Below are 26,941 nucleotides of genomic sequence, written 5' to 3' on the forward strand. Positions count from 1 at the left end.
GAATCTTTTTCTGGATATTGGAATTTATATGTTACCTTAGGGAGCAACAACCTTAAGTACTTAGAACATCACTGTATATTTAGTATTATACATTACTTTTAATGTAGGCCCCGGCCAGCAGCCAGCAGCCGGAGAAGGAAGGCCCCGATCGGCCATGATCACTGGCCAGGCCTAGGGACCCTACCTGTGCATGAATTTCGTTCACTGAGACTCTAGTCTTTATATAAAAAAACACGAGAAGCACTGTGGTAGCATAGAGAGAGACCTCTGATTGGGAATCTGAAAACCTTTTCAAAGTGGTAAAACAGGTAATTGGACTTAAATCCTAAAACAGCATAGAGTGAGGGAAGTAGCAAGGCCTTTGGAGTCAGACAGACATGACCTACAGTGTTGCATGTACATATATTTAAGGTACCTGGCGCCAAACTCAGCATTAATGATTAGGAAATGGTTGCTAAAGGTACTGATAATGAGATTTAATGTTGAGTAAGTTACTTAATCTTCTAAGTCTCAGTTTCTTCATCTTTGAAAAGAATTAGTTAGGATAATTCAAGTGGAGAAACATATATATATATACACACACTAGAGGCCCAGTGCACAACAGTTGTGCACTAAGGGGTTGGGGGGTCCTTCAGCCCAGCCTGCGCCCTCTCGCAGTCTGGGACCCCTCGGGGGATGTCCACCTGCCAGCTTACGCCCGCTCACCTGGCTTCTGGCTGAGCGGCACTCTCCCGTGGGAGAACACTGACTATCAGGGGACAGATCCTGTGTTGAATGTCTGCCTCCTGATGGTCAATGTGTGTCATAGCAACTGGTCGTTCCGCCGTTCAGTTGATTTGCATATTAGGGTTTTATTATATAGAATACTAGAGGCCCAGTGCATGAAATTGTGCACGGGAAGGGTCCCTAGGCCTGGCCAGCGATCTGGGCCAATCGGGCCCCTCTGGCTGTTGGCTGGGACCTTTATTCCGCGCTGTCCACTGGTGGTCAGCCCATGTCATAGCGAGCAGTCAAACTCCCAAGGGGACAATTTGCATAATAGCCTTTTATTATATAGGATGTTCATGAAAGGGTATGTGGGACTGAGTGACTAAAGGTAAGTATACAACTACTGCATCTGATAATTGGTGTGGTTACTGTAACTATCATATATGATAAAATTAGTTTTACCTGTTTTATAATACTTCTCTTTTATATATATTGTCTCATTCCTTATGCCTTAAACAAAGATATTAAAAATAATCATAGAAATGATCTGTGTTACTTAAGGTGATTTTTCTCCTTTATATAGTTCTCTGTACTCTTGCCAGAATATAAATTTCTACCTTCAGATTTAAAATGTATTCTGATGTTTTTCACATTCTTATTTCTAAACCCATTTTTAGGAACTAGAATATAAAGAAAATAAGTTAAAGGATTTAGAAGATTCTCTTGAAGAGTATAACAGAAAATTTGCAGTAATTCGTCATCAACAAAGCTTATTATATAAAGAATATCTAAGGTATAAGTGTTGGCAACATTTTATAAACGTAATCGCAGCATATTCATGTTAATAATGAACAGAATATATAAGAAATTTACATATTTTGTTTACCTTTCCCTCCTGCCTCTCCCACTCCACTTTATCTGTGTCAGTTTAGTATCTGTAAAATTCTGTGATAATAATACCTTTTTCATGGAGTGTTCTGAAACAGGTGAGTTATATGAAAATGGTCAGATATGAGATTTTTGTAAATGTCATGGCACATATGAACATTTTGTGTCAGCTATTGGCATCATTTTTTATCATCACCATCATCATTCATATTTTCATAGGGGACTAATGTGTTTCTTATCTCTGCCAACCCATTTATATCAATAGAAAAAAAAATTTTAGTAGTAATTAGAATACTTGATGAAAGGTGATTTAAACTCTAAGGGTGATTATTATCTGATCTAATAAGAAACCCATAGCTAATTATAGCTAATTATAGGTAGGTCATATTCTCTCCTACTGACGTTATAAAATAGATACAGGAGTACAAGGAAGATAGAACTATTTCGCCCATTGAAGAAGAGGGGCATTTTTTTCCACACAACTTTTTATTTTTTGATAAAATTTTTTTTCCAGAGACTCTTGCAGACTGTGATTTAGATCTTATTAGCCAGAATTGGGCTAATGAGCTAAGTCTTAAACATGTCAGTGTCAGACAGAATGACAGCATAATTAGTTTATGCCAAGCTGATTGCAGGTGACTTTGGAATATCTCTTGGTTATGCAACAGTGTCTAACACATCTTTTTTATTTTTTAAAATTTATCTTTATTGTTGAAAGTATTGCAGATGTCCCCTTTTCTCTCCCCATTAACTCCCTCCACCCTACACCTACCCCCTCCCCAGGCCTTCCCTGTACTATTATCTGTCCATGAGCTATGCATATATACATATAAGTTCTTTGGTTAATCTCTTCCCAACCCTCACCCCCTTCCCTCTGAAATTGGTCAGTCTGTTGCAGGCGTTAATGTCTCTGGGTCTATTTTGTTCAGAAGATTCCACATATAAGTGAGATCACATGATACTTGTTTTTCTCTGGCTGGCTTATTTTGCTTAGCATAATACTTTCCAGGTTCTTCCATGCTGTCTCAAAGGGAAAGAGAGCCTTCTTTTTTACAGATGCATATTGTTCCATGGTGTAAATGTACCATAGCATTTTTATCCTTTCATCTACTGATGGGCACTTGGGCTGTTTCCAGAGCTAGCTAGCTAGCTAGCTAGCTAGCTATCTATCTATCTATCTATCTATCTATCTATCTATCTAAAATAGAGAAATATGCTAATTAACTGGGATGCCATAACGTATCGACTGGACAGGAGAAGGCTGTGCACGCAGCATCGGGGGTGGGGTGGCAGGGGCCTGCACTGGAGGAAGGTCTGGTCAGCAGCCACTGAGGCTGCTTCAAGGGCTGGAGAGAGAGGCGGAGTTGGATCTGCAGTGGCTGCGGCTGCTGCGGGGCCCGGGGAGCCAGGCAGGGCCAGACTGGCAACTTCAGGGTGGGTGGCGCAGCCGACCCGCCCTGAGGCGGGTTCAGCCGTGCAGCTTGACAGCAGACAGTAGGGCCTGTTGCCTGTAGCTGCAGTGACCCACGAGCAGGCAAGCGTGGCCCAGAGGCAGCACTCAGCAGGGCCTGCTTGGCCGTTGCCATGGCGACGTGCGGGCAGGCAAGCATGGCATACAGGCAGCACCCAGCAGGGCCTGCTTGCCTATCGCCGTGATGTGGAGCAGGCAAGCCCTGCAGAGAGCAGAGAACCACAGGGAGTGGGCCTAAGCCATCAGTAGGACATCCCCTGAGGGCTCCCGGATTGGAGAGGGTGCGGGTTGAGCTGAGGGACCACCCCCCCACCTGCATGAATTTCGTGCAGTGGGCCTCTAGTTGTAAATAATACTGCTATGAACATAGGGGTACATGCATTCTTTCTGATTGGTGTTTCTGGCTTCTTAGGATAGATTCCTAGACGTGGAATTATTGGGTCAAATGGCAGTTCCATTTTTAATTTTTTGAGGAAACTCCATACTGTTTTCAATAGTGGTTGTACCAGTTTGCATTCCCACCAGCAGTGTACTAGGGTTCCTTTTTATCCACATCCTCGCCAGCACTTGTGTTAATGTGTTAATGATAGTCATTCTGGCAGGTGTAAGATGGTACCTCATTGTCATTTTAATGTGCATCTCTCTACTAATTAGTGACGTTGGACATTTTTCATATGTCTCTTTGCCATTTATATGTCCTCTTTAGAGAAGTGTCTATTCTCAGGTCCTCTGCTTATTTTTTAATTGGGTTGTTTGTCTTCCTTTTTTGAGTTGTATGAGTACTTTATAAATTTTGGAAATTAACTCCTTATCAGATATATCATTGGAAAATATGTTCTCCCATACAGTGGGTTCCGTTTTTATTTTGATGCTTGTTTCTTTTGCTGTGCAGAAGCTTTTTAGTTTCATGTAGTCCCATTTGTTTATTTTTTCCTTTGTTTCTTTTGCCCTACTCATTGTATCAGTGAAAATTCTGCTATTTGAGATGTTTGTTATTTTGCTGCTTATATTTTCTTCTAGAATTTTTATGGTTTCATGATTTACATTTAAGTATTTTATCCAATTTGAATTTATTATTGTGTATGGTGTAAGTTGGTGGTCTAGTTTAATTTTTTTTGCATGTATCTGTCCAGTTTTTCCAACACCATTTATTGAAAGAGACTGTCTTTACTCCATTTTATGCTCTTGCCTTCTTTGTCAAATATTAACTGAGCATAATGGCTTGGGTCAATTTCTGGGATCTCTGTTCTGTTCCATTGATCTATATGCCTTTTCTTACTCCAGTACCAGGCTGTTTTGATTACAGTGGCTTTTTAGTATAATGTGATATCTGGTATTGTGATCCCTTCAACTTTGTTCCTCTTTCTCAAGATTGCTGTGGCTATTTTTTTTTTCCATATGAATATTTGGAGTATTTGTTCTAGATCTGTGAAATATCTCATTGGTATTTTGATAGGAATTTCATTGGATCTATAGATTGCTTTGGGAAGTATGGACATTTTAATGATACTAATTCTACCAGTCCATGAACACAGTATATTCTTCCACTTGTTTATGTCTTCTTCCATTTTTTTAAACAATCTATAGTTTTCTTACTAGAGGTGTTTTACCTCCTAGTTAAGTTTATTACTAAGTATCTTAATTTTTTTTTTTACAATGGTAAATGGGATTTTTTTTTAGTTTCTGTTTCTGAAAGTTCATTATTAATGTATAAAAATGCCATCGATTTCTGGATGTTAAATTTGTATCTGCTACATTACCGAATTCATTTATTAAATCTAGTAAGTTTTGATGGAGTTTCTAAGGTTTTCTATGTATAATATCATGTCATCTATGAATAATGACAGTTTTACACCACCTTTCCAGTTTGGATGTCTTTTCTTCTTTTTCTTTTCTTTTCTGATTAGTGTGTGTAGGACTTTCGGTACGATGTCGAATAAAAGTGGTAAAAGTGAACATCTCTGTCTTGTTCCTATTCTTAGGGGAAATGGTTTTAGTTTTTGTCCATTGAGTATGATGTTGGCTGTAGGTTTGCCATATATGACCTTTATTATGTTGAGATATGACCCCTCTATTCTTACTTTGGTGAGAGTTTTTTCAACAACTAGAGGCCCAGTTCACGAAATTCATGCACTGGTGTGGTCCCTAGGCCTGGCTGGCAATTGAAGTGGGAGCGTGTGGTATGGAAGGGCAGGTCCCAGCTGACCTTTGGGTCCTGGGCAGCACCTGGGCCCTACTCCCCCCCCCCCCCCCCCCCGCCACCACCACTGGTCGCTGTCTGCAGGGCTATTGGCAGGGCGCTTGTTCACCTGCTCCACCATCCCACCATGGTCCTGCTCTCATTGGGGCCCATTGAGGCCAGCAGAGTATCCACTGCCACCTGCTGCCAGCTCCACATCGCCGACGCCCGCCGTGTTCCATGCCGCTCCCTGGTGGTCAGCACATGTCATAGCAAGCAAACTCCCAGTTGAGGGGACAGTTTGCATATTAGGCTTTCATTATATTGAATGGGTGTTGGATTTTGTCAAATGCATTTTCTGGGTCTATTGATGTGATGATGTGATTTTTGTCTTTCAATTTGTTTATGTAATGTATCACATTTATTGATTTGAGAATATTGTACCAGTCTTACATCCCTGAAATAAATTCCACTTGATCATGGTGTATGATCTTTTTAATATATTGCTGAATCTGATTTGGTAATATTTTTTTTGAGGATTTTAGTATCTATGTTCATCAGGGATATTGGCCTGTAATTCTTTTTCTTTGTAGTGTCTTTAGTTTTAGATTTAGGATAATGCTTGCCTCATGGAAAGTGCTTGGAAGTATTCCTTCCTCTCGGATTTTTGGACTAGTTTGAGGAGCATATGTATTATTTCTTCTTTAATTATTTGGTAGAACTTCCTGTTGAAGCTATCTGTACCAGGGCTTTTGTTTGCTGGGAGTTTTTTTTTTTTTTTCTTATTATTGCTTCAATTTCATGGTTGTTATCACTCTATTCAAATTTCCTGATGCTTGATTAAACTTTGGAAGATTATAGTTTTCGAGGAATTTTTTCATTTTGTCCAAGTTTCCAACTTATTGGCAAACAGATGTTTAGTATTTTCTTACAATCCTTTGTATTTCTGTGGTGTCAGTTGTTACATCACCTCTTTCATTTCTGATTCTATTTATTTGGGTCCTCTCTCATTGTTTCTTGATGATTCTGGCTAAAGGTTCATCAATCTTGTTTATTTTTTAAAGAACCAGCTCTTGGTTTCATTGATCTTTAGTATTGTTTTTTAGTCTTTGTCATTTATTTCCCTTCTGATCTTTATTATTTTCTTCCTTTTACTTACTCTGGGCTTTTCTTGTTGTTCTTTTTCTAATTCTTTAAGTTGTGGGATTAGATTGTTTATTGGAAATTTTTCTTATTTCTTGAGATAGGCCTGTAGTACTATGAACTTTGCTATCTGTACTGCTTTTGCTGTGGCCCATAGATTTTGGATTGTTGGGTGTTCATTTTCATTTGTTTCCAGGAAGTTTTTTATTTCTTCTTTGATCTCATTGGTAACCCATTCATTCTTTAATAACATACCATTTAACCTCCATGTGTTTGACTTTTTTTGGATGCTTTTATTGCAGGTGATTTTTAGTGTAGGCCATTGTGATCTGAGAAGATGCTTGATATGATTCAATCTTCTTGAACTTGTAGAGACTTAGTATGGTCCTAACATGTGGTCTGTCTTTGAGAATGCCCCATGTGCACTTGAGAAGAATGTATGTTTTCTAACTTTGGGTGAAAATGTTCTGTAAATGCCAATTGAATTCATTTAATCTAGTATGTTGTTTAGGGTCACTGTTTCCTTGTTGGTTTTTTGTCTAGAAGATATATCCAATGATCTAGTGGTTTATTAAAGTCCCCTACTATAATTGTATTCTTGTCGATCTCTCACCTAAAATCCTCCAGAAATTTTTTTTATATATTTGGGTGCTCCTGTATTGGGTGCATATATGTTTATCAGGGTTATGTCATCTTTTTGGATCCATCTCTTTAGTATTATGAAGTAGCCTTCATTGTCTCTTACTATGGCATTTTTTGAAGTCTATTTTGTCAGATCTGAATATTGTTACCCCTGTTTGTTTCATTTCCATTTGCATGGACAATTTTTTTTCTATTTTTTCACTTTCATCCTGTGTGAGTCTTTTGTTCCAAAGTTGGTCTATATAGACAGCATATAAATGGGTCATGTTTTCTTATCCATTCAGCTACCCTATGTCTTTTTTAAAATAATTTTATTGATTTCAGAGAGGAAGAGAAAGGGAGCGAGAGATAGAAACATCAATGATGAGAGAGAATCATTGATCAGGAGCCTTCTGCACGCCCCCTCCTGGGATTGAGCCCACAACCTGGATATTGCCCTTAACTGTAATTGAACCAGGGCGCCTTCAGTCTGCAGGCCGACACTCTATCCACTGAGCCAAACCGGCTAGGGCTACTCTGTGTTTTTTGATTGGAGCATTTAAGTCATTTACATTTAAGGTTATTATTGATAGGTACCTATTTGTTGCCATTTTTATTCTTTATGCCTGTGACACATCTTTTTTTTATTGTTTAACATTGTACATATGTCTCCTTTTTCCTGATTGACCCCCCAGCCACTCCCACCCCCGAGGGTAAGCCCCAACTACCCCAGTGTCTGTGTCCATTGGTTATGCAAATATGCATGCATACAAGTCCTTTGGTTGATCTCTAACTCCCCCCCCCCCGTCCCCCCCCCCCCCCCCCCCGCCATTTGTCTCTGGCTTTATTTTTGTTCATCAGTTTATGTTGATCATTATATCCCACATATGAGTGAGATTATGTGATATTTATCTTTCTCTGACTGGCTTATTTTGCTTAGCATAATGCTCTCCAATTCCATCCACGCTGTTGCAAATGGTAAAAGTTCCTTCTTTTCTATAGTGGCATACTATTCCATTGTGTAGCTATACCAAAAGTTTCTTAATTTACTCATTTGCTGATGGGCACTTAGGTTGTTTCTCAATCTTAGCTATTGTAAAATGTGCTGCTATGAACATAGGGGTACATATATTCTTTCTGATTGGTGTTTCTGGTTTCTTGGGATATAGTCCTAAAAATGAGATTACTGGGTCAAATGGGAGTTTCATTTTTAATTTTTTGAGGAAATTCCATACTGTCTTCTTTTACGTCCTATGATTTCTAATTTGATTTATATTCTAAATATTTTGCAAATATTTAACACTCAAGTTTAAGAGTAGGGTCAGAATATTGAGACTTGATTTCCGGAATTAGTTTGAGGGATTGTCTATTTTCCTAATGATTTTCTATTTTTAATAAAATGTTTATAAGATTCAGCAGCAGTTGTTATATTGGTACAATTGTAGGGTGATGATTCATGGTATAATGAAAATTATTGATAAAATAATTTTTTCACCTTTCACTTACTACATAAAAATGTCACTTTCAGGCTAAATCTTTTTTTGAAGAGAATTTTGATATTCTTATCTTATTAGGTACTGAGTAGCTACAGTGACTCTTTAAAAATACATTTTAATTGATTTCAGAGAGAGGAAGGGAGAGAAAAATAGAAACACTAATTATGAGAGTGAATCATTGATTGGATGCCTCCTGGACGTCCTCTACTAGGGATCGAGCCTGCAACCCACGCACGTGCCCTGATGGAATCGAACTGTGACATGGTTTATAGGCGACGCTCAACCACTGAGACTAGGGACTCTTGTTTTATGAGACATTTTCTCTTCCTGCGGTAAATATTTTATTAGGTTTAGCATATTGTCATTTTTATTTTTATTTTTTTAGTGAAAAGGAGACCTGGAAAACAGAATCTGAAACAATGAAAGAAGAAAAGAAAAAACTTGATAGTCAAATTCAACAAGATGCTATAAAAGTAAAAGAATATAATGTAAGTAAAACATTTTTGAAGTCAATGTACGATATTGTAGCCTGGCCTGAGTTGCCCAGTGGTTGAGTGTCTACCCATGAACCCGGACCGGAGGTCACAGTTCAATTCCAGGTCAGTGCACATGCGGGCTCGATCCTCTGTAGGTGGTGTCCAGAAGGCAGCAGATCAATGATTCTTTCACATGAGGGAATATATATGATAGTGTGTAAACTAAGATAGCTAAAATTAACAAGTAATGTAAACGTGTCTTTGTGCAGAACTTGCTTAGTACTCTTCAGATGGATTCAGATGAAATGAAAAGAACACTTTCCGATTATAGTAGAAAAATCACTGTCTTGCAAGTCAATGAAAAGTCACTCATAAGACAATATACTACTTTAATAGAAATGGAGCACCAACTTAGAAAAGAAAATGACAAACAGAAGAATGAATTGATATCAATGGAAGCTGAAGTTGGTGAAAAAATCGGACGTTTACAACGATTTAAGGTATATCTGATTATTTATCTTTGAAAATTTTCAAGCGTGAAGAAGAAAGGATAGTATAATGAACACCTAATATCTGGATTAATAGCTAACATTTATTACCACTGTGCCATAATTGCTTCTATTTTTTGTAGGAGTATTTAAATTACAGACATTGCTCTCCTAAGTATTTTAGCACGCATCTCTAAAATCAAAACTTTTTTGACATCACCACTATAACTTTATTACACCTATTAAAATTGATAAGAATTTCTTATATCATCTAATGTCCAGACAATATTTGTATTTACTTAGTTGTCCTAGGATTCAGTTAAGGACCTTGCATTTTTTTTTAATGTTACATGTCTTTTTAATATAGAATCCCATAGTTTTTTTCTCTCTGAAAAATGTTGATGATTTATTCTATCTAATAAAGAGAGAACATGCTAATTGAACCTCACACCATTGCAAAGATGGTAGCGCCCACAGCCAATAAGGAGTAAATATGCTAATTGACTGTCCCACCCTCAAAGAGGGCGGCGCCCACAGCCAATAAGGAGGGAATATGCTCATTGACTGCCATGCTCTCAAAGATGGCGGCGCCCACAACCACAAGATGGTGGCGCCCAGTCCCCTCAGCCCTGCTGGGGTGGCAGGCGTGCACCAAGGCTAGGCCTGCCCCCAGGCGGGCCTGGCTGCTCCGCTGCCTGCCTCCAAAGTCCCCCAGTCCCCTCAGCCCCCCAGCCACCCAGGGCTGGCCTGAGGCACAGGTAACCAGGGCCGGCCGAGACTTGCACTGCTGGCAGAGGCAGCAGCAGAGGTGTGATGGGGCATCACCTTCCCCTGATCCCCGGGTCTCCTCCCGCCCCTGAGAGCTCCCAGGCTGTGAGAGGGGGCAGGCTGGGCTGAGGGACCCCCCCTTCCAGTGCATGACTTTTCATGCACCAGGCCTCTAGTATGATAATAATTATTTTCTTTTTTTGCATAATTCTACTTGTTTCTCTATCCATTGCATTTGCTAAAGTTACCCTGAAAGCCTTGGTTATATGCAGGTTAAATATTTTTGACAAAAATACTTTATAAGTAATGTTTTTTGCTTTATAAGTGCCCAGAGGCCTGGTGCACAAAAATTTGAGCACTCGGGGGGGTGGGGGGGGCGGTTCCCTTAGCCCGGCCTGTGCCCTCTCGCAGTCTGGGACCGCTCGGGGGATGTCCAACTGCTGGCTTAGGCCCGCTTCCCCGGGGGATCGGGCCTAAGCCGGCAGTCAGACATCCCTCTGACTGCCAGCCTGGGAGCCCTTGTCAGACATCCCTCTGACTGCCAGCCTGGGAGCCCTTGGGGGATGTCCACTTGCCAGTGGGGAGCAGACCTAAGCTGGAGAGGGTACAGAATTTTGTGCATTGGGCCTCTAGTTTAATATATATTGAAGCTCATTTGTTTTTTAATTTCAGGGATTGCTTTTTTCCTTTTTTTGTTTTAGTTGAATTTGAATATAGATGTATTTGCATATTCAGAAAAAGAGAAATCTTCTTACCCTGTACCTTTTACCCCCTATATGTAACTGATTATCCTTCTAATGTTTCAGTTTGCAAATGTTAACAAAGACACAAAATGTTACCTGCTTATATGTACTCCTCTGCACCTTGTTCTAAATCTGATCTTATTATATAGCTTCTTAAAAAATATATTTTTATTGATTTCAGAGAGGAAGAGAAAGGGAGAGAGAGATAGAAACATCAATGATGAGAGAGAATCATTGATCCGCTGCCTCCTGCATGTCCCCCATTGGGGATCGAGCCCACAACCTAGGTGTGTGCCCTTCACTGAAATCAAACCTGGGACCCTTCAGTCCACAGGCCGATGTTCTATCCACTGAGCCAAACCAGCTAGGGCAATGTAGCTTATTTTAAGCATGTGTATGCTCAGTTGACATGTCTAAATTTACATAGCATCATATAAACAGAAGAATTCAAAGTAAAATTAAAATGAATTTGAGTTCCTTATCATCATCCCCTTTTAAATATAGTAATGGGTGAAATTACTATGCTAAGAACCCTATTTTCAATGTAATCTTAAAGCTGAATCATGATGCAACAAAAAACCTGTTGAAAATAAAGGCTATTTTTACTTGGACATATTATAAGAAAATATTAGCACTTAAATATTCTTGTTTTTATTTGTGCATTAGATTTTGTAGAATATACTTTTCTTGCGGTATTACAAATACAGCTGGTGTATAAGATAGAAGGGAAAAAAGAACTAGAATTTTATTCCTCTTCAACCTGATTGTTCAACCTGGATTTTTTTTTTCAACAATTAAAAAAACAAAATAAAACAAAACGAAAAAAGGACTTTAAAAGGGATCAGAAGCATAACTTCCCTCACCCTCCACAAAGAAAAAGTGAAAACAAATCTCAAGGGTATTGTAGAATAGTGTATACTTATTTACATGGAGAAGAAAGGTTGTCAAAATAAGATCTGAAGCACCGTTACAAATATTTGATTTCCTTACTACTCTACTTCAGAATGAATTATAACTATAAATTCTTTATCTTTTTCACTTCATAAAATTGGTTGTTCTTTGCCCTACTGCTTTATCAACTTACTTTGAAGAAAGCTGAAAGTTTAGATTTTTTTTGTGTGTGTTAAACTATGTATTTGAATAGTGACTTTTTTAGCTGTGTAATGAGTAGAACATGAGCCAAGTAACTTAAAAATTTTAATATTATTTATTATAGATAGATATGATAAAGATAACTCTTTTCTCTTAATGTTTCCTTTCTGTGAACAAAAAAATATTTTATTACAGTTAGTCTTTGTAACTATGATAACCAGAAATAGCTAAGCTGTAAAGGTTGCTTGTGGCAATGCTAATTTTGCCATCCAGTTATCAAAAGAGAAGTTATTTTTTTAATTTTATGAAATTTAGAGAAGCCAGCGAAAGATAGTCTAAATTATGTATTTTCCTGCTGCTTCTTTTATTTTGCTCAAATTAACTGAATTTTATTTTATTATGATAAGAGTTAGAAAAGGATTCACTTTATTTTTATTATGATTAAAAATTCCAAATAAGATGGTTTGTTATATGAAAAAAAATTAATTATTATTGCAATATTTTTCTTATATGAGAAATCTATTCTTTTTCTTTTTTGAGAAATCTTATTTTTAAAATTATTCTCAGAGCCTCTTTTGTTTTTGATTGTATTATCTTATCTTTCTCAAAAGTGGCTAGTGCCTCACCAGAAGAAACAGTACAGTAATTTAACTGATTATATCCTTATTTTACATAGGAGATGGCCATTTTCAAGATTGCTGCTCTCCAGAAAGTTATGGATAATAGTGTTTCTCTGTCTGAACTAGAATTGGCCAATAAACAATACAATGAATTGACTGCTAAGTACAGGGACATCTTGCAAAAAGATAATGTGCTTGTTCAAAGAACAAACAACTTGGAACACCTAGAGGTGAGTTTGTGTGATCTGAGAACCCTGTGGTATCAGCCATTTTCCTTTGGTCATATGTATCTGTAAGTGCAGAATGCCTTCTGGTCATCCAGGTCATCCTCCGTAGCCAACTTGCATGATATTGCTGAATCAAACCTCTTTCCATCAGGAAATTAAGAAAGAAATAGGAACATGGAACAGATAGAATATTATAATCAAAAGAAGCAGCAGCATTAAGTACCCAACCCTTTTTCTTACCTTTGTTCCTGGAACAAATTATTCTCTCATGGCCCCTGGCTTTTCTGTTTCTTGTGGTGGTTGTAACTGAGAGTGGGTGAGATATGAATGGCTCTTCCCCAGCCATGGATGAGCTTGGCAAATTCCCATTCTTTCTTATGGTAGAGATACAGAAGAGCAGGATGAAGTTGCATAAGTTTAAATCTGTTAGTGAATATGGCCCAGAGCCTTTGTGTGGCCACTTAACTCTTCTAGCCACTTAACCTCCATACCCTTTATGGTAGGCAAATTAAGCTTCTGATTTGTTCATCTTCCTTATCAGAAACTAGAGGCCCATTGCATGAAATTTTGTGCACTGTGGGGGAGAGGGGATTCCCTTAACCCGGCCTGCACCCCCTCGCAGTCCAGGACCCCTTGCTCCTTACTGCCTGCCTGCAGCAGAGGCGGGAGAGGCTCCCACCACCTCGCTGTGCTCATCAGTCATGAGCCCAGCTTTTGCCTAGACAGTGCTCCCCCTGTGGGAGTGCACTGACTACCAGGAGGCAGCTCCTACGTTGAGCCCCTGCCCCCTGGTGGTCAGTGCGTGTCATAGCGACCAGTCGTTCCACCATTCGGTCAATTTGCCTATGAGGGTTTTATTATATAGGATATGATTATATGCCTTTTGGCTTACTATTTATTCTCTTTTATGATCCTCTAATGGGGTGGAATGACAGAGAATTCTATTGGCTCAAAAGCCTTTACTTGCTTAGGGGAACACAGTCAATAAAACAAAGCATTATTAGGCAAAAAAAACAAAACAAAACAAAAAAAAAACACAAAAAAAACAAAGCATTATTACCAATAGCTTTCAATGACTCCTACAAAATTAACATGATTTATTAATACTAACTAGAAATAATGTTAGTTTAATTTTGTTTTTTGCCAAGGAGAGATAATTATGTTACTTTTTATGAAAATTGTGATTATTTAGTTGTAAAAGTAATTCATTTATTTTTATTAACCTTCACTTGGATATTTTTTTCATTAATTTTGAGAGAGAGAGAGAGAAACATTGATGTGAGAGACACATCGATTGGGTGCCTCCCACATGTGCCTACAAGGCCAGGGATCAAACCTGCAACCCAGGTATGTGCCCTTGACCAGGAATCCAACCAAGATCTCTTTGATGCATAGGCCCATACTCTAACCATTGAGCAACTGGCCACGGCTTTTTTTTTTTTTTTTTTCATGTCCTCTGTCCTCTTTGTCATTAGAAAATTAGGTAAGCAGTCTTCTGTAGATAACATATCAATGAGAAATTTTAACTTTATTTTATCTATTTTTTAAAAAATATATTTTCATTGATTGTAGGGAGGGAGAGAAACATTAATGATGAGAATCATTGATCAGCTGCCTCCTGCATGCCCTCTATTAGGGATTGAGCCCACAACTTGGCATGTGCCCTTGACTGGAATCGAACCTGGGACCCTTCAATGTGCAAATCCACTGAACCTTTCTCAAAATTTAAAAAAAAATTATATTTGTATTATATCCCTTTCCTCATATCTCAGTTATAATTCTGAACATATATTTATCCTTATTGGTGATGTCTTTTTTTCTTTATTATCTTTATTGTGGTAGTCATTACTCATATCCCTGTCTCCAGTGTTACATCCTTCCTTCTGTCGCTAGAATGATAATTCTCAACATGAGTCTATGTCACTCCCTTGCTTAAAACCTTTCAAAAGCTGCCATTCACATAAAGAATAAAAGTCAACCTCCTTTTGTGATTAGCCTTCATTTAATTCTCTTCATCTCCTATAACACTCTAAGGCAGTGGTTCTCAACCTGTGGGTCGTGTCCCCTTTGGCGGTTGAACGACCCTTTCACAGGGGTCGCCTAAGACCATCCTGCTTATCAGATATTTACATTACGATTCATAACAGTAGCAACATTACAGTTATGAAGTAGCAACGAAAATAATTTTATGGTTGGGTTGCAACATGAGGAACTGTATTTAAAGGGCCAGAAGGTTGAAAACCACTGCTCTAAGGAGTTTCATTATGTATGTTTTAGAAACTGAACTACCAGTTTTTTGTAACACGGTGTTTTTTCTTACATATATTCTTTTGTATATGCTCTTACCTTTATCTAGAAACCCCTTCCCCTCTCCCAGTTCATCTGCTCAGTGTATTTCTATTCATGTTTCAAAACTTTGTTCAGACTCCTTTTCTCTGAAGTATTCTTCATAGAACAAATTCCTTCCCCCTGTCTATATTAGTTCTATATCTTGTACCTAGTTCTGCTGTTTATCACTCATATTATATGTATTTCTATGCCTGCCTCCCTCTTGGAATAGTAGCCTCTTAATATCAGAATCTCTGCTTAATTCATGTGTGTATTTAGTATTTCGTATTTGGCACAGAGTTAGAGCTAGTAAATGTTGACCTCAGACGGTAATTAATAGTATAGAGCCATGGTGCAAAGATCATCATATATGGTGACTAGGAAATCACCTTTGCCTTTTAAGGGTAAAGATACATGAAAGTAAAGGTAATTAAAATTGAATTTCCAAATTTTAAACAAAAGGGTAGGTGATTAGAAAGTACAAAAACTGAATTACGCAATAGAAGAATTGGAAGTCTGATAATAGAAGAGAAATAAATATGTATTGAATTAGAATCAAGAGGAGGATTTGTTTTATCAATTTTTTTTTTTTTTAGTGAGACCAGTGAAGTTTGAAGGGAGAGGGAAAGAAACTTTAGAGCCAATAAGGAGAGAATGATTAATGACCAGATTAGAGATTGGAATGGTAATAAGTGAAGTTGCAATACGAGGGTGGGGGTGAAAATGGGCTCTGGAGCAAGACCAGAGTTTTACTTTGAAAGAGTATGGAAATAAAAGGGTAGAATTTAAAATACCCTAAGCCCTTGTTTGTTTTTCTCCTATGTATTTACAGTATCTAGAATAGGGTTTTAATTGTGCATTGTTACCAAAAGGCAAGTTTATTCTTTTATCTTGCTTTTCTTTTTATAACATCCCCTTTTTAAAAAACTCTCATTATTCTACTTTAATGTTCTTCATAAATCTTTTGACCTGACATCTATAATAACTAAAGCATAATATGCTAATTAGACTGGAGAGGCAAATGACCTTCCAGATGTCCTTCTGAACAAAGCCGGGGCTGCGAGGGCGAGCCCCTTGCACGAATTTCGTGCATCAGGCCTCTAGTTGTGTTATATGTTAGCTTATTGTCCAACTGCTTCACTGAAATGCAAATTCTAGGATGGGATTTGTTTACCATTGATGTCTAGTGTGTAAAATACCTGGCATATAGTAGGCATTTTATCCGTTAAAAGAAAGAATAAATGAGCTTAAAATAGACTATGAGCCAACTTCTACTTTTATGTCCCCAGCCTGACTTCAAAGCTGTCTTCTACTGTGTGAAATTACCACTTTACAACTAATATTTCAAGGGGTCTCACATTTAATATATCCAAAATGAACTCCTGATGTCTATTTTTCTCATAGTCATTCCTATTTCAATATGTATATGCCATATTAGGAGTTCAGTTAGTTAAAGGCAGATACCTTACAGTTGTTCTCTAGTCACTGTTTTTGCTATCATTTTTATTTCCCAAATGTAATTAATTCATGTATATCCTCTTTTCTCCTTCTTTACTGCTATTACCCTAGTCTAAACCAGCATCATCACTCATCTGGACTTTATAGTATCTTCCTAATTTCTGATTTTTCTGTTTACCCCTTTATTCTCTACATTGCATCCCGGAATTGTTTAAAACTTCCTCCTTAACATTTTAAACGATTCCCTTTTATTTATTAAGTTAAATTCCAGTTCGTCATCTTGACATACCATGCCCTGTTATCTTTTTGTTGTTGTTCTTTTTTCTTCATTTGTTTTATTTTGATTGTTTTAAAGTATATTTTTATTGATTTTAGAGAGAGAGGGAGAGAGAGGGATAGAGAGATAGAAAATTCGATGACAGAGAAACGTAAGTCATCTGCCTCATGTGCTCCCCCTACTGGGGATTGAGACCGAATGTGCCCTGACCAGGAATTAATCCAGTGACTGATTCATGGGTTGATGTTCAACCACTGAGCCACACAGGCTGGGCTATTTTTTTTAATTTTTTCTCTTTATTTTGTGTGTGTATATCTCCCTGTTATTTTTCCAACTTTATCTTATTCCACTCTTCACTCTTATTTTTTTCTCACTATGCTCAAGTCCTCTGGCACTTCAACATCTTTCTTTCCTGCTTTAGAGCACTTGGGTTCACCAGTATATCATTTCATTCTATGGCTGCTTTCTTGTCAAGACTGGCCCCTTCTCATGTCTTCGGTTTCAACTTAAAAACCACCTCTTCTTCCGTGGTTAATACCTTCTTTATCCATTCTGTCTAGACATGCCTCCTTTTATTATTCCCTGGGTCCATACTTTGTTTCTTTCTAGATCTTGGCATTTTAAATGATTTGTTGTTAGTTTGCTTACCTGTTTACTGTCTGCCATCTTACACATCCTTCCCAATTCCTGCCATACATACATACCCACAGACACCAAAGGTCAGTCCTTTGCAGGCCAAAATGCTTTTTGTTTCTCTTCACCATTAACATGTAGTGCCTGTCACTGATAACATGCTAGGGATGTTCGGTGACTATTTGTGTGAATGCGGAAGAAAGCTCTAGTGTGTGAAGGTTTTGAAGCTGTGAGTATTCCAGCTTAACCAAAGGTACATGGCAGCCTCTAGGGCCACATATTTGATATACAAGATTTTGATTATTTTAAAATAATGTTTTATATTATACTAGAGGCCCAGTGCACACAATTTCATGCACTGGGAGGGTTGGGGGGGGGGTCCCTCAGCCGTCCTGCACCCTCTCGCAGTTCAGGACCCCTCGCTCCTTACCGCTCCCCTGCAGCAGAGTCACCACTGCCTCGCTCGCCAGCTGTGAGCCCGGCTTCGGGCTGAGCGGTGCTCCCCCTGTGGGAGCCCACTGACCACCAGCGGGCAGCTCCTGCGTTAAGCATCTGCCCCTGGTGGTCAGTGCACATCATAGCGACTGGTCGTTCCGCCCTTTGGTCCTTTTGCATATTAGGGTTTTATTATGTAGAATATGTGTAAACCTAATGTGTGAGAACTTCTAATTTTATTTAAAAAAAACTGGATTGTAAGTTTTAGGAGATATTATATAAAGTTGAGATAATGTCATTTTTGTGGTAGTAGTCTGAATTATAATGTATTTTCTTAGTGATGTTTCTGTTTTATTCAGTGTGAAAATGCATCTCTAAAAGAGCAAATAGAGTCTATAAATAAAGAACTAGAGATTACTAAGGAAAAACTTCACACTATTGAACAAGCCTGGGAAAAAGAAACTAAATTAGGTAAGTGCTATGACTCTAATAATATAAAATGATTTAAGATCTAATAGAGAATATTTTGCACTTAAAGTTCTTTTTCTATACCACATGGAAAGGAAGTATTTTGATAAAAGTGGATTCTCTATGTTACAGTTTAATTTAGCAGGCAGTTGAATAATATCTTGGACTAAACTCTACCAAAATTTGGTTTTTAGTTATAAAATTAGATTTGTTCCAAATAAAATCATATGTTAAAAAACAGCATTTTCTGTTTTGAACCATTTAACAGTGAATACTGGTGATAATTTTGAAATACCTGTATTTTAATGAGAGTAATATGAATTCTTTCACTATGTATAAAATTTTATTAGAAATAGATCATTTGATATTTTTAAGATAAAAGTTTACTATATAGCATAAAAAAATTAAATTTATATTACCCATACTTCCACTACTATATTGTAATTTTTTTGTATAACCTTGTGTACACTTAAATATTGCACATTAAATTATAATAAACATACACTATATTTATTTAGTAGATGTCAAACTATTGCTATGTTTTATTCATTATACTTATAAATGTTTGTGTAGTACCTTTCTGTGTTCGAGTGATTACATCACTAGCTTTTCTCATTTCTGTTACTGCTTGTAGTGCTACAGTGAACATTCATGTATATCTAGCAGATGTTATTGTCTCCGAGGGTATTAAAATATTTGTTGCTCCTGCTAGGGTTTTCATATTAGTTTTCAATAGGTTATCTTAGTTTATAGCATTTAAATCATTTTATCTCGCTAGCATTATGATTTATAATTTTCAAATAAATTTGCTGCTTTGGTTAAGGTCTTTTCATGTTTTTGTTTTCTAGACCTTAGAGCTCTAAGCTGTTCAAACTTTCTGTTACTAAATACTAGAAGAGCTGTATTATTATATTGGTAACTGAGATATATAGTTTACAGAGACCTAACAATGGGAAGTCTAAAATAAGCTACTTTTAGAAATGTAAATTTTAATTCATTAAGAGATTTAAAGTGAATTGATTTCCATGTAGCTTCTACATGACAGAAGATACCATTTAAGATATAAAAAGTGTATTACATAAAATATTAGTAAATTTTCTGTTTATTTTATCCTATCTCTTTTTAATAAGGTCTGAATATCTTTAGAAATTTCTTAATTTTCAAATACCTTCATCTTTCCCATACATGGCTTTATGTCATGGAAGTTTAAAGCTTTTCTTAATTTCTGTTGTTATAGCTTTGTTTAAAAGTGTCACTTTATTAGGTTTTATTATCCAGGAGTTTGTTGATGATGGGTTGTTGTGGACTACCCCCTCTCTCTAAGACAACTCCAAACACAAGAATGTACACATGGCTAATCTGCTGCAGCCCCGGTGATCTGCCTCTCTTCATTAGCATAGTTGAGCACAGAAATGAATGATGAAGGGGTTTTATTTTCTTTGTATATTTATATTTAGAGCATTCTTTTCTTTCATTCATGGTGTTAAGGGTTGCCTGGACTGATTTACTAACACTTTTAGCTTCTTCAGTAACTGTTACTGTTAGTTATTTGATCACTGCGTACAGTAGCTATTCTAAATTCATTTGTTTAAAGATACATACAGAACAAAATGAAGTACTTTTTAAAAACTGAGGCAGACACCAAAACTATTTTTTTTAAATAATATATGTCTTTGTGCAAATTCATTTCTAAAACTCAAGCTTATTATTAGTGTTATGAATTACTACTTAGTTTCTTAAAATAATTGATTTCCCTGAATATCTTATTAATTGATTCTCCAAAAATATAAAACACTGTACCAAATTTGTTTTCTGTTTTTCTCCTGGAGTATGTGGGTTATGCAAATCAAAAGTATTAGTTTTTCTCCTTTTCAGAAAACAACTAAGTAACTAATGGTAATCCTGTGTGATGACTTCTCATGGTAAATTTTTTTTTATTTTGTTCTCATTTGATTTAACCACAGACTTTTATGTCCAAAGACAAGCCATATCATATATGTATTATATAATCTTAGATATACAAATATGCATATATGTATCTATAATATTGATGAGATTAATAACCAGTACAATAATTTAAAATATTTGATATTCAATGTTTACGAAGGCCAAGTAATACTCATAGTTAAAGAAGATATTTGGTGAGATCCCTAAATTATATGGCTTCATATTTTACTTTCAGTTTGACTCCATGAGACTTTAAAATAAAGTCACTGCATTTATATTCACAAAATAGTGTTGTTTTATTGAGTTGCTTCTTATACAGTTTTTCTCCTTTTAGTTACAAAATACACATATTTTCCCTTTTTTGATTCTCTGCCTGTGACACTATCTACAGTATACCTTTTACATTTCAATAACTCCATGAGGAATTTTTTCTCTTATTAATGCTCACTTGAGAATATTTTTCTGTTGATTTTAGAGAGTATGAGAGAGGGAGAGAGACAGAGAAAGAAACAGTGATGGTAGAGACACATCAATTGGTTGCCTCCCACAAGCACCCCAGCCAGGGCTAAGGATTGAACCTGCAACTAATGTATGTGCCCTTCTTTGGAATCTAACCTGGGACCTTTCAGTCCTTGGTTGAAGCTCTATCACCTGAGCCAAACCGGTTAGGGCGAGGAATAGTTTTTGTTATCATTTGAATGATGAAGAACCTAAATTCCAGAGAGATTAAATGGGATAGGCAGCAGGTAGACAGAAAATAATAGAGCTATGACTGGAATTTGGATCTGTCATAATTTAAAAGCCTTGTGTTATCCCTTGAACATAATGTCTAAAATATCTAGAATATAATTTTGATAAGAACAGCATAAGAGTAACTTAAATATTGTTGTATACAGGAAATGAATCTAACATGGATAAGACAAAGAAATCAATAACCAACAGTGAGATTGCTTCTATTTCAAAAAAAATCACTATGCTAGAGATGAAGGAATTAAATGAAAGGCAGCGGGCTGAACATTCTCAGAAAATGTATGAACACATAAAGACTTCATTAAAACAAATGGAAGAACGTAATTTTGAATTGGAAACCAAATTTGCTGAGGTTCGATGTTATCGTTTTTATCATGTAATTGGAAAATAAGGAATTAGTCATGGTAGACATTGTATTATGTAAGAGGTTTGTTTGTATCTCTGAAGTAGCATATTAATATAGTGCTTGTGTTTTATGTAATGGATAAAAATAAAAGATGTTTTTAAATGTTTATAAAGAAAGCAAATATTTTTGTGAATGAGTTTTTATTTCTCACTAGCATTACATGATTAGATTTAATATGCAGAAAAGTTTAGTTGCTTAATAATGAAATGCCTTTCCACCCATTCATTTAACAAATATTTATTGAGTGCCTATTTCATTCCAGACACTGCATAAGGAGTTATAGCAGGAAACAAAATACCGCAAACAGCAATCCATGCTCTCAGAGACTTTATATTCTAATACAAGGTTTTAGACTTTTTTGACATGTTCAGAATAATTAAAGTGGATGGCAATAAATAGAGTTTACAAAAATTCAGCAATTTATGATAAAGTAGCATTCATGTAACATTTGTTTTACCTTGAGAATTAGTATAATTTTTAAAGCATGATGTTGTTTATTTTACTGTCACTAAATATATATTAAGACTTTAACTCATTTAGATTATTTAGAGGTTATATAATTAAAGTAAAATATAATAAGTGTACTGCATTCCTAGCAAATTAAGAATATCAGAAATTCTGATATCATTGGGTTGTGAGCTGCCTAACATAAATGACTTTATGTGGGTTGTTATATAATCAGAGTTTGCATAATTTGTTTCTGACGCTTTCCCTCTTTACCCTTTTTAATCTATTCTTAATACCTCACACTCAATTCAGTATCTGGATTAATGCAAAGCAAAGAGGACTGCAGTATGCTAAAGCTAAATTAAAAGGAAAACCTTTTTGGGGTGGTGGTGGGTGCACGATGGAGGTGGTCAATGGGGAAAAAGAGGCATCTGTAATACTTTTAACAATAAAGATAAATTTTAAAAATAACAATAAAGGGAAATCTCTTCAAAAGCTGATATATCTGAATATTTTTTTTTGTTATTTTTTCTTAGCTTACCAAAATAAACTTGGAAGCCCAGAAGGTGGAACAGATGTTAAGAGATGAACTAGCTGGTAGTGTGAGCAAGACAGTAAGTGATGCTGATAGACAACGGATTCTAGAATTAGAGAAGAATGAAATGGAACTAAAAGTGGAAGTGTCAAAGTGAGTGCATGTAACTTTTTGTTCATTTGATTAGATGTGTCTATTCTAATTTGTCTTTAAGAAACCTAATTACAGTGATACAGGAGTAATATTCTTAGTGACAATTAATACTGGTTTCCTTCTAAAAGAATATGGTTAAATAATATTAAGTAGTTCTTCTGCATATTAAATAATTTGGGGGGAGGACCATTAATTTATTTAAACTTAAGTTTTTTCTCTTTATTAAGGACGGAATAGGATGTCTTTTATCTGTATAGAAGGTTACTGTGAAAATATAATAAAACATTTCAGATTTTGGTTCCATTTTGGGTATCTACTATGTATACTGTGCTAGGTATTGAACAGATGTTAACTCATACAATTACACTTACTAACCCTGAAGTAACATTGATATTTTCATTTTACGTGTGAAACAGTTTATTTGCTTAGAACACAAAATATATGTAAGGTGTAAATACTATGTGCCAGTAAATACTATGTAGTCACTCTCCTTTGTAATCATGCGTTACTTCAGTGGAAAAGTGTGAGGATCCCAGTTGGGGTGGTGAACACACAATACAACATACAGATGATGTCTTACATAATTGTACACCTGACACCTATATAATTTTGTTAACCAGTGTCATCCCAACAAATTAAATAAATAAATAAATAAATAAATAAATAAATAAATAAATAGAAAAGTGTAAGGATCCCTGAGTTGAACTGTCAAGTACAAATAATTAGTGAAAAAGGTTTTATGGCCTTTTGTAGTTATAGCCATTTTTTGGAGCTTTGATATCCTTTTGGGAATATCAGTCATTTCTAACCATTTTCACTGTGAAGAATACTTCTTTTTAATTCTTCCTTTCATCTCATGCACCTTACCTTTTGAAATAAACTTATATTATTCATTTTAATTAATTATATTGTAATTCATTATTATATTTTAATTAATCAAAACTTATAGAACTGTTATTGAGAACTTCTAATCAATATGAGGAAACCTAAGTTATCTGTCACATGGAACTAAAATTATTTCAGCCTACAGTAAAATGCATTTTACTTTATCTGTGTAGTCTTCTCATAGTAGTCATAGGAAATCTAATAAATTACCATAAAGCCCCCCTTTTTATTGGCCACATACATTTGGAAAATGCTATATATGTATAGTTTCAGGTAATTTTCACTTTAAAACTTCTCAGAATATTTAATACGATACTGTGTATTATGAATTTTCAAGGGAGGATGGGTGTTGAAAATGGAGTTTTTCCATGAAACATATGTTAACCTCTCAGGGCATTATGTTTCATGAAACAACTTAGGAAACTTTGCTTTAGCATTTCATATGAAGAAGAGATGATGGAATCTAATGGCTTTTCCAAGGCTCTAAAAATTTGAAATCCTGGTATTTATTTCCTTAAAAAATGTACCTAATTGTTTCTGAAATATTACTTCCTAGACTGAGAGAGATTTCTGACATTGCCAAAAGGCAAGTTGAAATTTTGAATGTACAACAACAGTCCAGGGAAAAGGAAGTAGAGTCCATCAGAATGCAACTGTTAGACTATCAGGTATGCACAGCGTTGCTCTTCTATATAGATTTTTTCTTTTTTCTAAATTCACATTAGATATTGGGATGATTTTATAGTTTTAACTAAAGAATATATCAAGGAGGCTCATATTCTTGTTAATATAGTCTGATTAGGTTACAACTTAATGTGAAAAACCATAATACAGAAAAGCATTTAAATGCCTATAAATGCATTGTGCTGACTGCTGATCAGAGTTAAGACAGTGAAGAGAAATAGTAAGCCTTTCATAACAATATTTTCTCTTATAGCTTTTCACATATTCTCACATTATTTTTTTAAGAATTAATAAAAAAGAAAAAGAAATGTGTGAGGATCCCTGAGTTGATCTGTCAAGTACTAATAATTAGTGAAAAACACTGTACACATCAGTATTATAGTTTACATATGGAAGTTAATAAAAAGCCACCGTAATATCCCAACTGTTACTTAGCCAGTTGCCAGATTTGGATTTTACACATATTTGATTCTGTTTTTCTGCTGTTTTTGCTTTTTAATTTTTTGGTAATTTGTATTAAAGCAAGGTTAGATTTTTATAGGATCTCATGTAGCACACTTTTAAATGTTTAGTAAATTTTGATATTAAATTCATGATAAATTTCATAGGAAAAACTTGAAACTTGGAACAAATATATGCATTTTTTATATTAGGCACAGTCGGACGAAAAGGCACTAATTGCCAAGTTGCACCAACACCTTGTCTCTCTTCAAATTAGTGAGGTTACTGCTCTTGGTAAGTTGGAGTCAGTCACATCAAAACTGCAGAAGATGGAGGCCTATAATTTGCGTTTAGAACAGAAACTGGATGAAAAAGAACAGGCTCTCTATTATGCCCGTTTGGAGGGGAGAAACAGAGCAAAACATCTGCGCCAAACAATTCAGTCCCTGAGACGCCAGTTCAGTGGAGCTTTGCCCTTGGCCCAGCAGGAGAAGTTCTCTAAGACAATGATTCAGTTACAAAATGACAAACTGAAGATAATGCAAGAAATGAAAAATTCTCTACAAGAACGTAGAAATACGGAGAACAAAACAATGGAGATGGAATTAAAGTTAAAGGGGTTAGAAGAGTTAGTAAGCACTTTAAAGGATGCCCGGGGAGCCCAAAAGGTAAAACAGTGATTTTTAACTTAAGTATTTCCAGAAGAGTTACATAATTTTAAGTTCTTAATGTACCTAAATGAGAAACACTTAACATATATTTTAATTTATTTAGAATTTATAAATTAGGGGTTTTGCCTATTTGAATGTCTGTTTGTGAAAATTAAATGAGATTCATCTAAGCAATGGTTTTAGTAGAAGTACTTAGGTTTTAAAATAACAGAATTTTAAATACTCTTAAGAAGTTTATATATTAATAAAATACTAATTATAATTTTAAACATTATAGTGCTTATCAATTCAGTTCTACTCTTTGTAATCATTATTTGTTTAAAATTTACAAGTAGTAGGCCTGCATGTATTTTTAATATAATTTTGTTTTAACCTTTTTTTGAAGCAATTAAGTGAAAAATAATTATCTTGCAACTAAACTTTATTCTCTAGGCTAGAAATATAGGGTGGCCCAAAAAATGTATACACAATCTTTTAGTCATTATAAAGGCACTGTTTATTAAAATACATTTCATTTTCAAAATTGAGCTATCAGCTGTTAAAGTGTATATACATTTTTGGGGGACACCAAAATAATTTTGTATTTTATTTTATTATAGTGTCTATTAATTTGAATTAAAATCATTAGGATATGGAGAAATGTTTATTTATATAGCATTGACATTTGTATGTATAATTTATAAATCTTTAGGTAATCAGTTGGCATATGAAAATAGAAGAACTCCGTCTTCAAGAGCTTAAATTAAATCGAGAATTAGTCAAGGATAAAGAGGAAATAAAATATTTGAATAATATAATTTCTGAATATGAGCATACAATCAGCAGTCTGGAGGAAGAAATTGTACAGCAGAACAAGGTTTCATTTTATATTTATTTTGATGTTTGTTGCTAAGATTTTCTATTTAAAATTTTTTTTTATTGATTTCAGAGAGGAAGGGAGAGATAGAAACATCAATAATGAGTGAGAATTGGCTGCCTCCAACAACCCTGGGCGTGTGCTCTGACCGGGAATCAAACCATGGCCTGCTAATTCATAGGTTGATGCTCAACCACTAAGCAACACCAGCTGGGCTGTTGCTAAGATTTTAAACATAAGAACAAACCTAACCGGTTTGGCTCAGTGGATAGAGCATCGGCCTGCGGACTCAAGGGTCCCAGGTTCGATTCCGGTCAAGGGCATGTACCTTGGTTTTGGGCACATCCCCAGTGGGGAGTGTGCAGGAGGCAGCTGATCGATGTTTCTCTCTCATCGACGTTTCTTAACTCTCTATCCCTCTCCCTTCCTCTCTGTAAAAAAATCAATAATATATATATATATATATATATATATATATATATATATATATGTAAAGAACATTGTATAAGTGACTACATCACTCTCTTACTTGAATTTAGCTTCCATTATTATGGTATAAAATATTCCAATTTCTGTTTTCTAAACCATTATACAAATGCATATTTATTTATGTTGAAACTATGAAAGTAGAAGCCTAGTACATTAAT

The 26,941-nt window shown here is 35.7% G+C and overlaps 1 protein-coding gene across 1 annotated transcript in view; it reads left to right on the top strand.

Moving 5' to 3' along the window:
• Positions 1–26,941, top strand: part of CEP290 (centrosomal protein 290) — a 119,846-nt gene that overhangs the window by 40,155 nt on the left and 52,750 nt on the right. The window contains exons 24-33 of the mRNA XM_081081463.1: positions 1,386–1,501; positions 8,892–8,994; positions 9,252–9,482; positions 12,750–12,923; positions 18,411–18,522; positions 21,363–21,568; positions 22,606–22,757; positions 24,199–24,310; positions 24,980–25,435; positions 26,130–26,294. Coding sequence (XP_080937589.1) covers positions 1,386–1,501; positions 8,892–8,994; positions 9,252–9,482; positions 12,750–12,923; positions 18,411–18,522; positions 21,363–21,568; positions 22,606–22,757; positions 24,199–24,310; positions 24,980–25,435; positions 26,130–26,294 — 1,827 coding nt within the window. The remainder of the gene's footprint in view (positions 1–1,385; positions 1,502–8,891; positions 8,995–9,251; positions 9,483–12,749; positions 12,924–18,410; positions 18,523–21,362; positions 21,569–22,605; positions 22,758–24,198; positions 24,311–24,979; positions 25,436–26,129; positions 26,295–26,941) is intronic.

Source organism: Myotis nattereri (assembly GCF_964212035.1).
Source record: "Myotis nattereri genome assembly, chromosome: 2".
Lineage (NCBI taxonomy): Eukaryota > Metazoa > Chordata > Mammalia > Chiroptera > Vespertilionidae > Myotis > Myotis nattereri.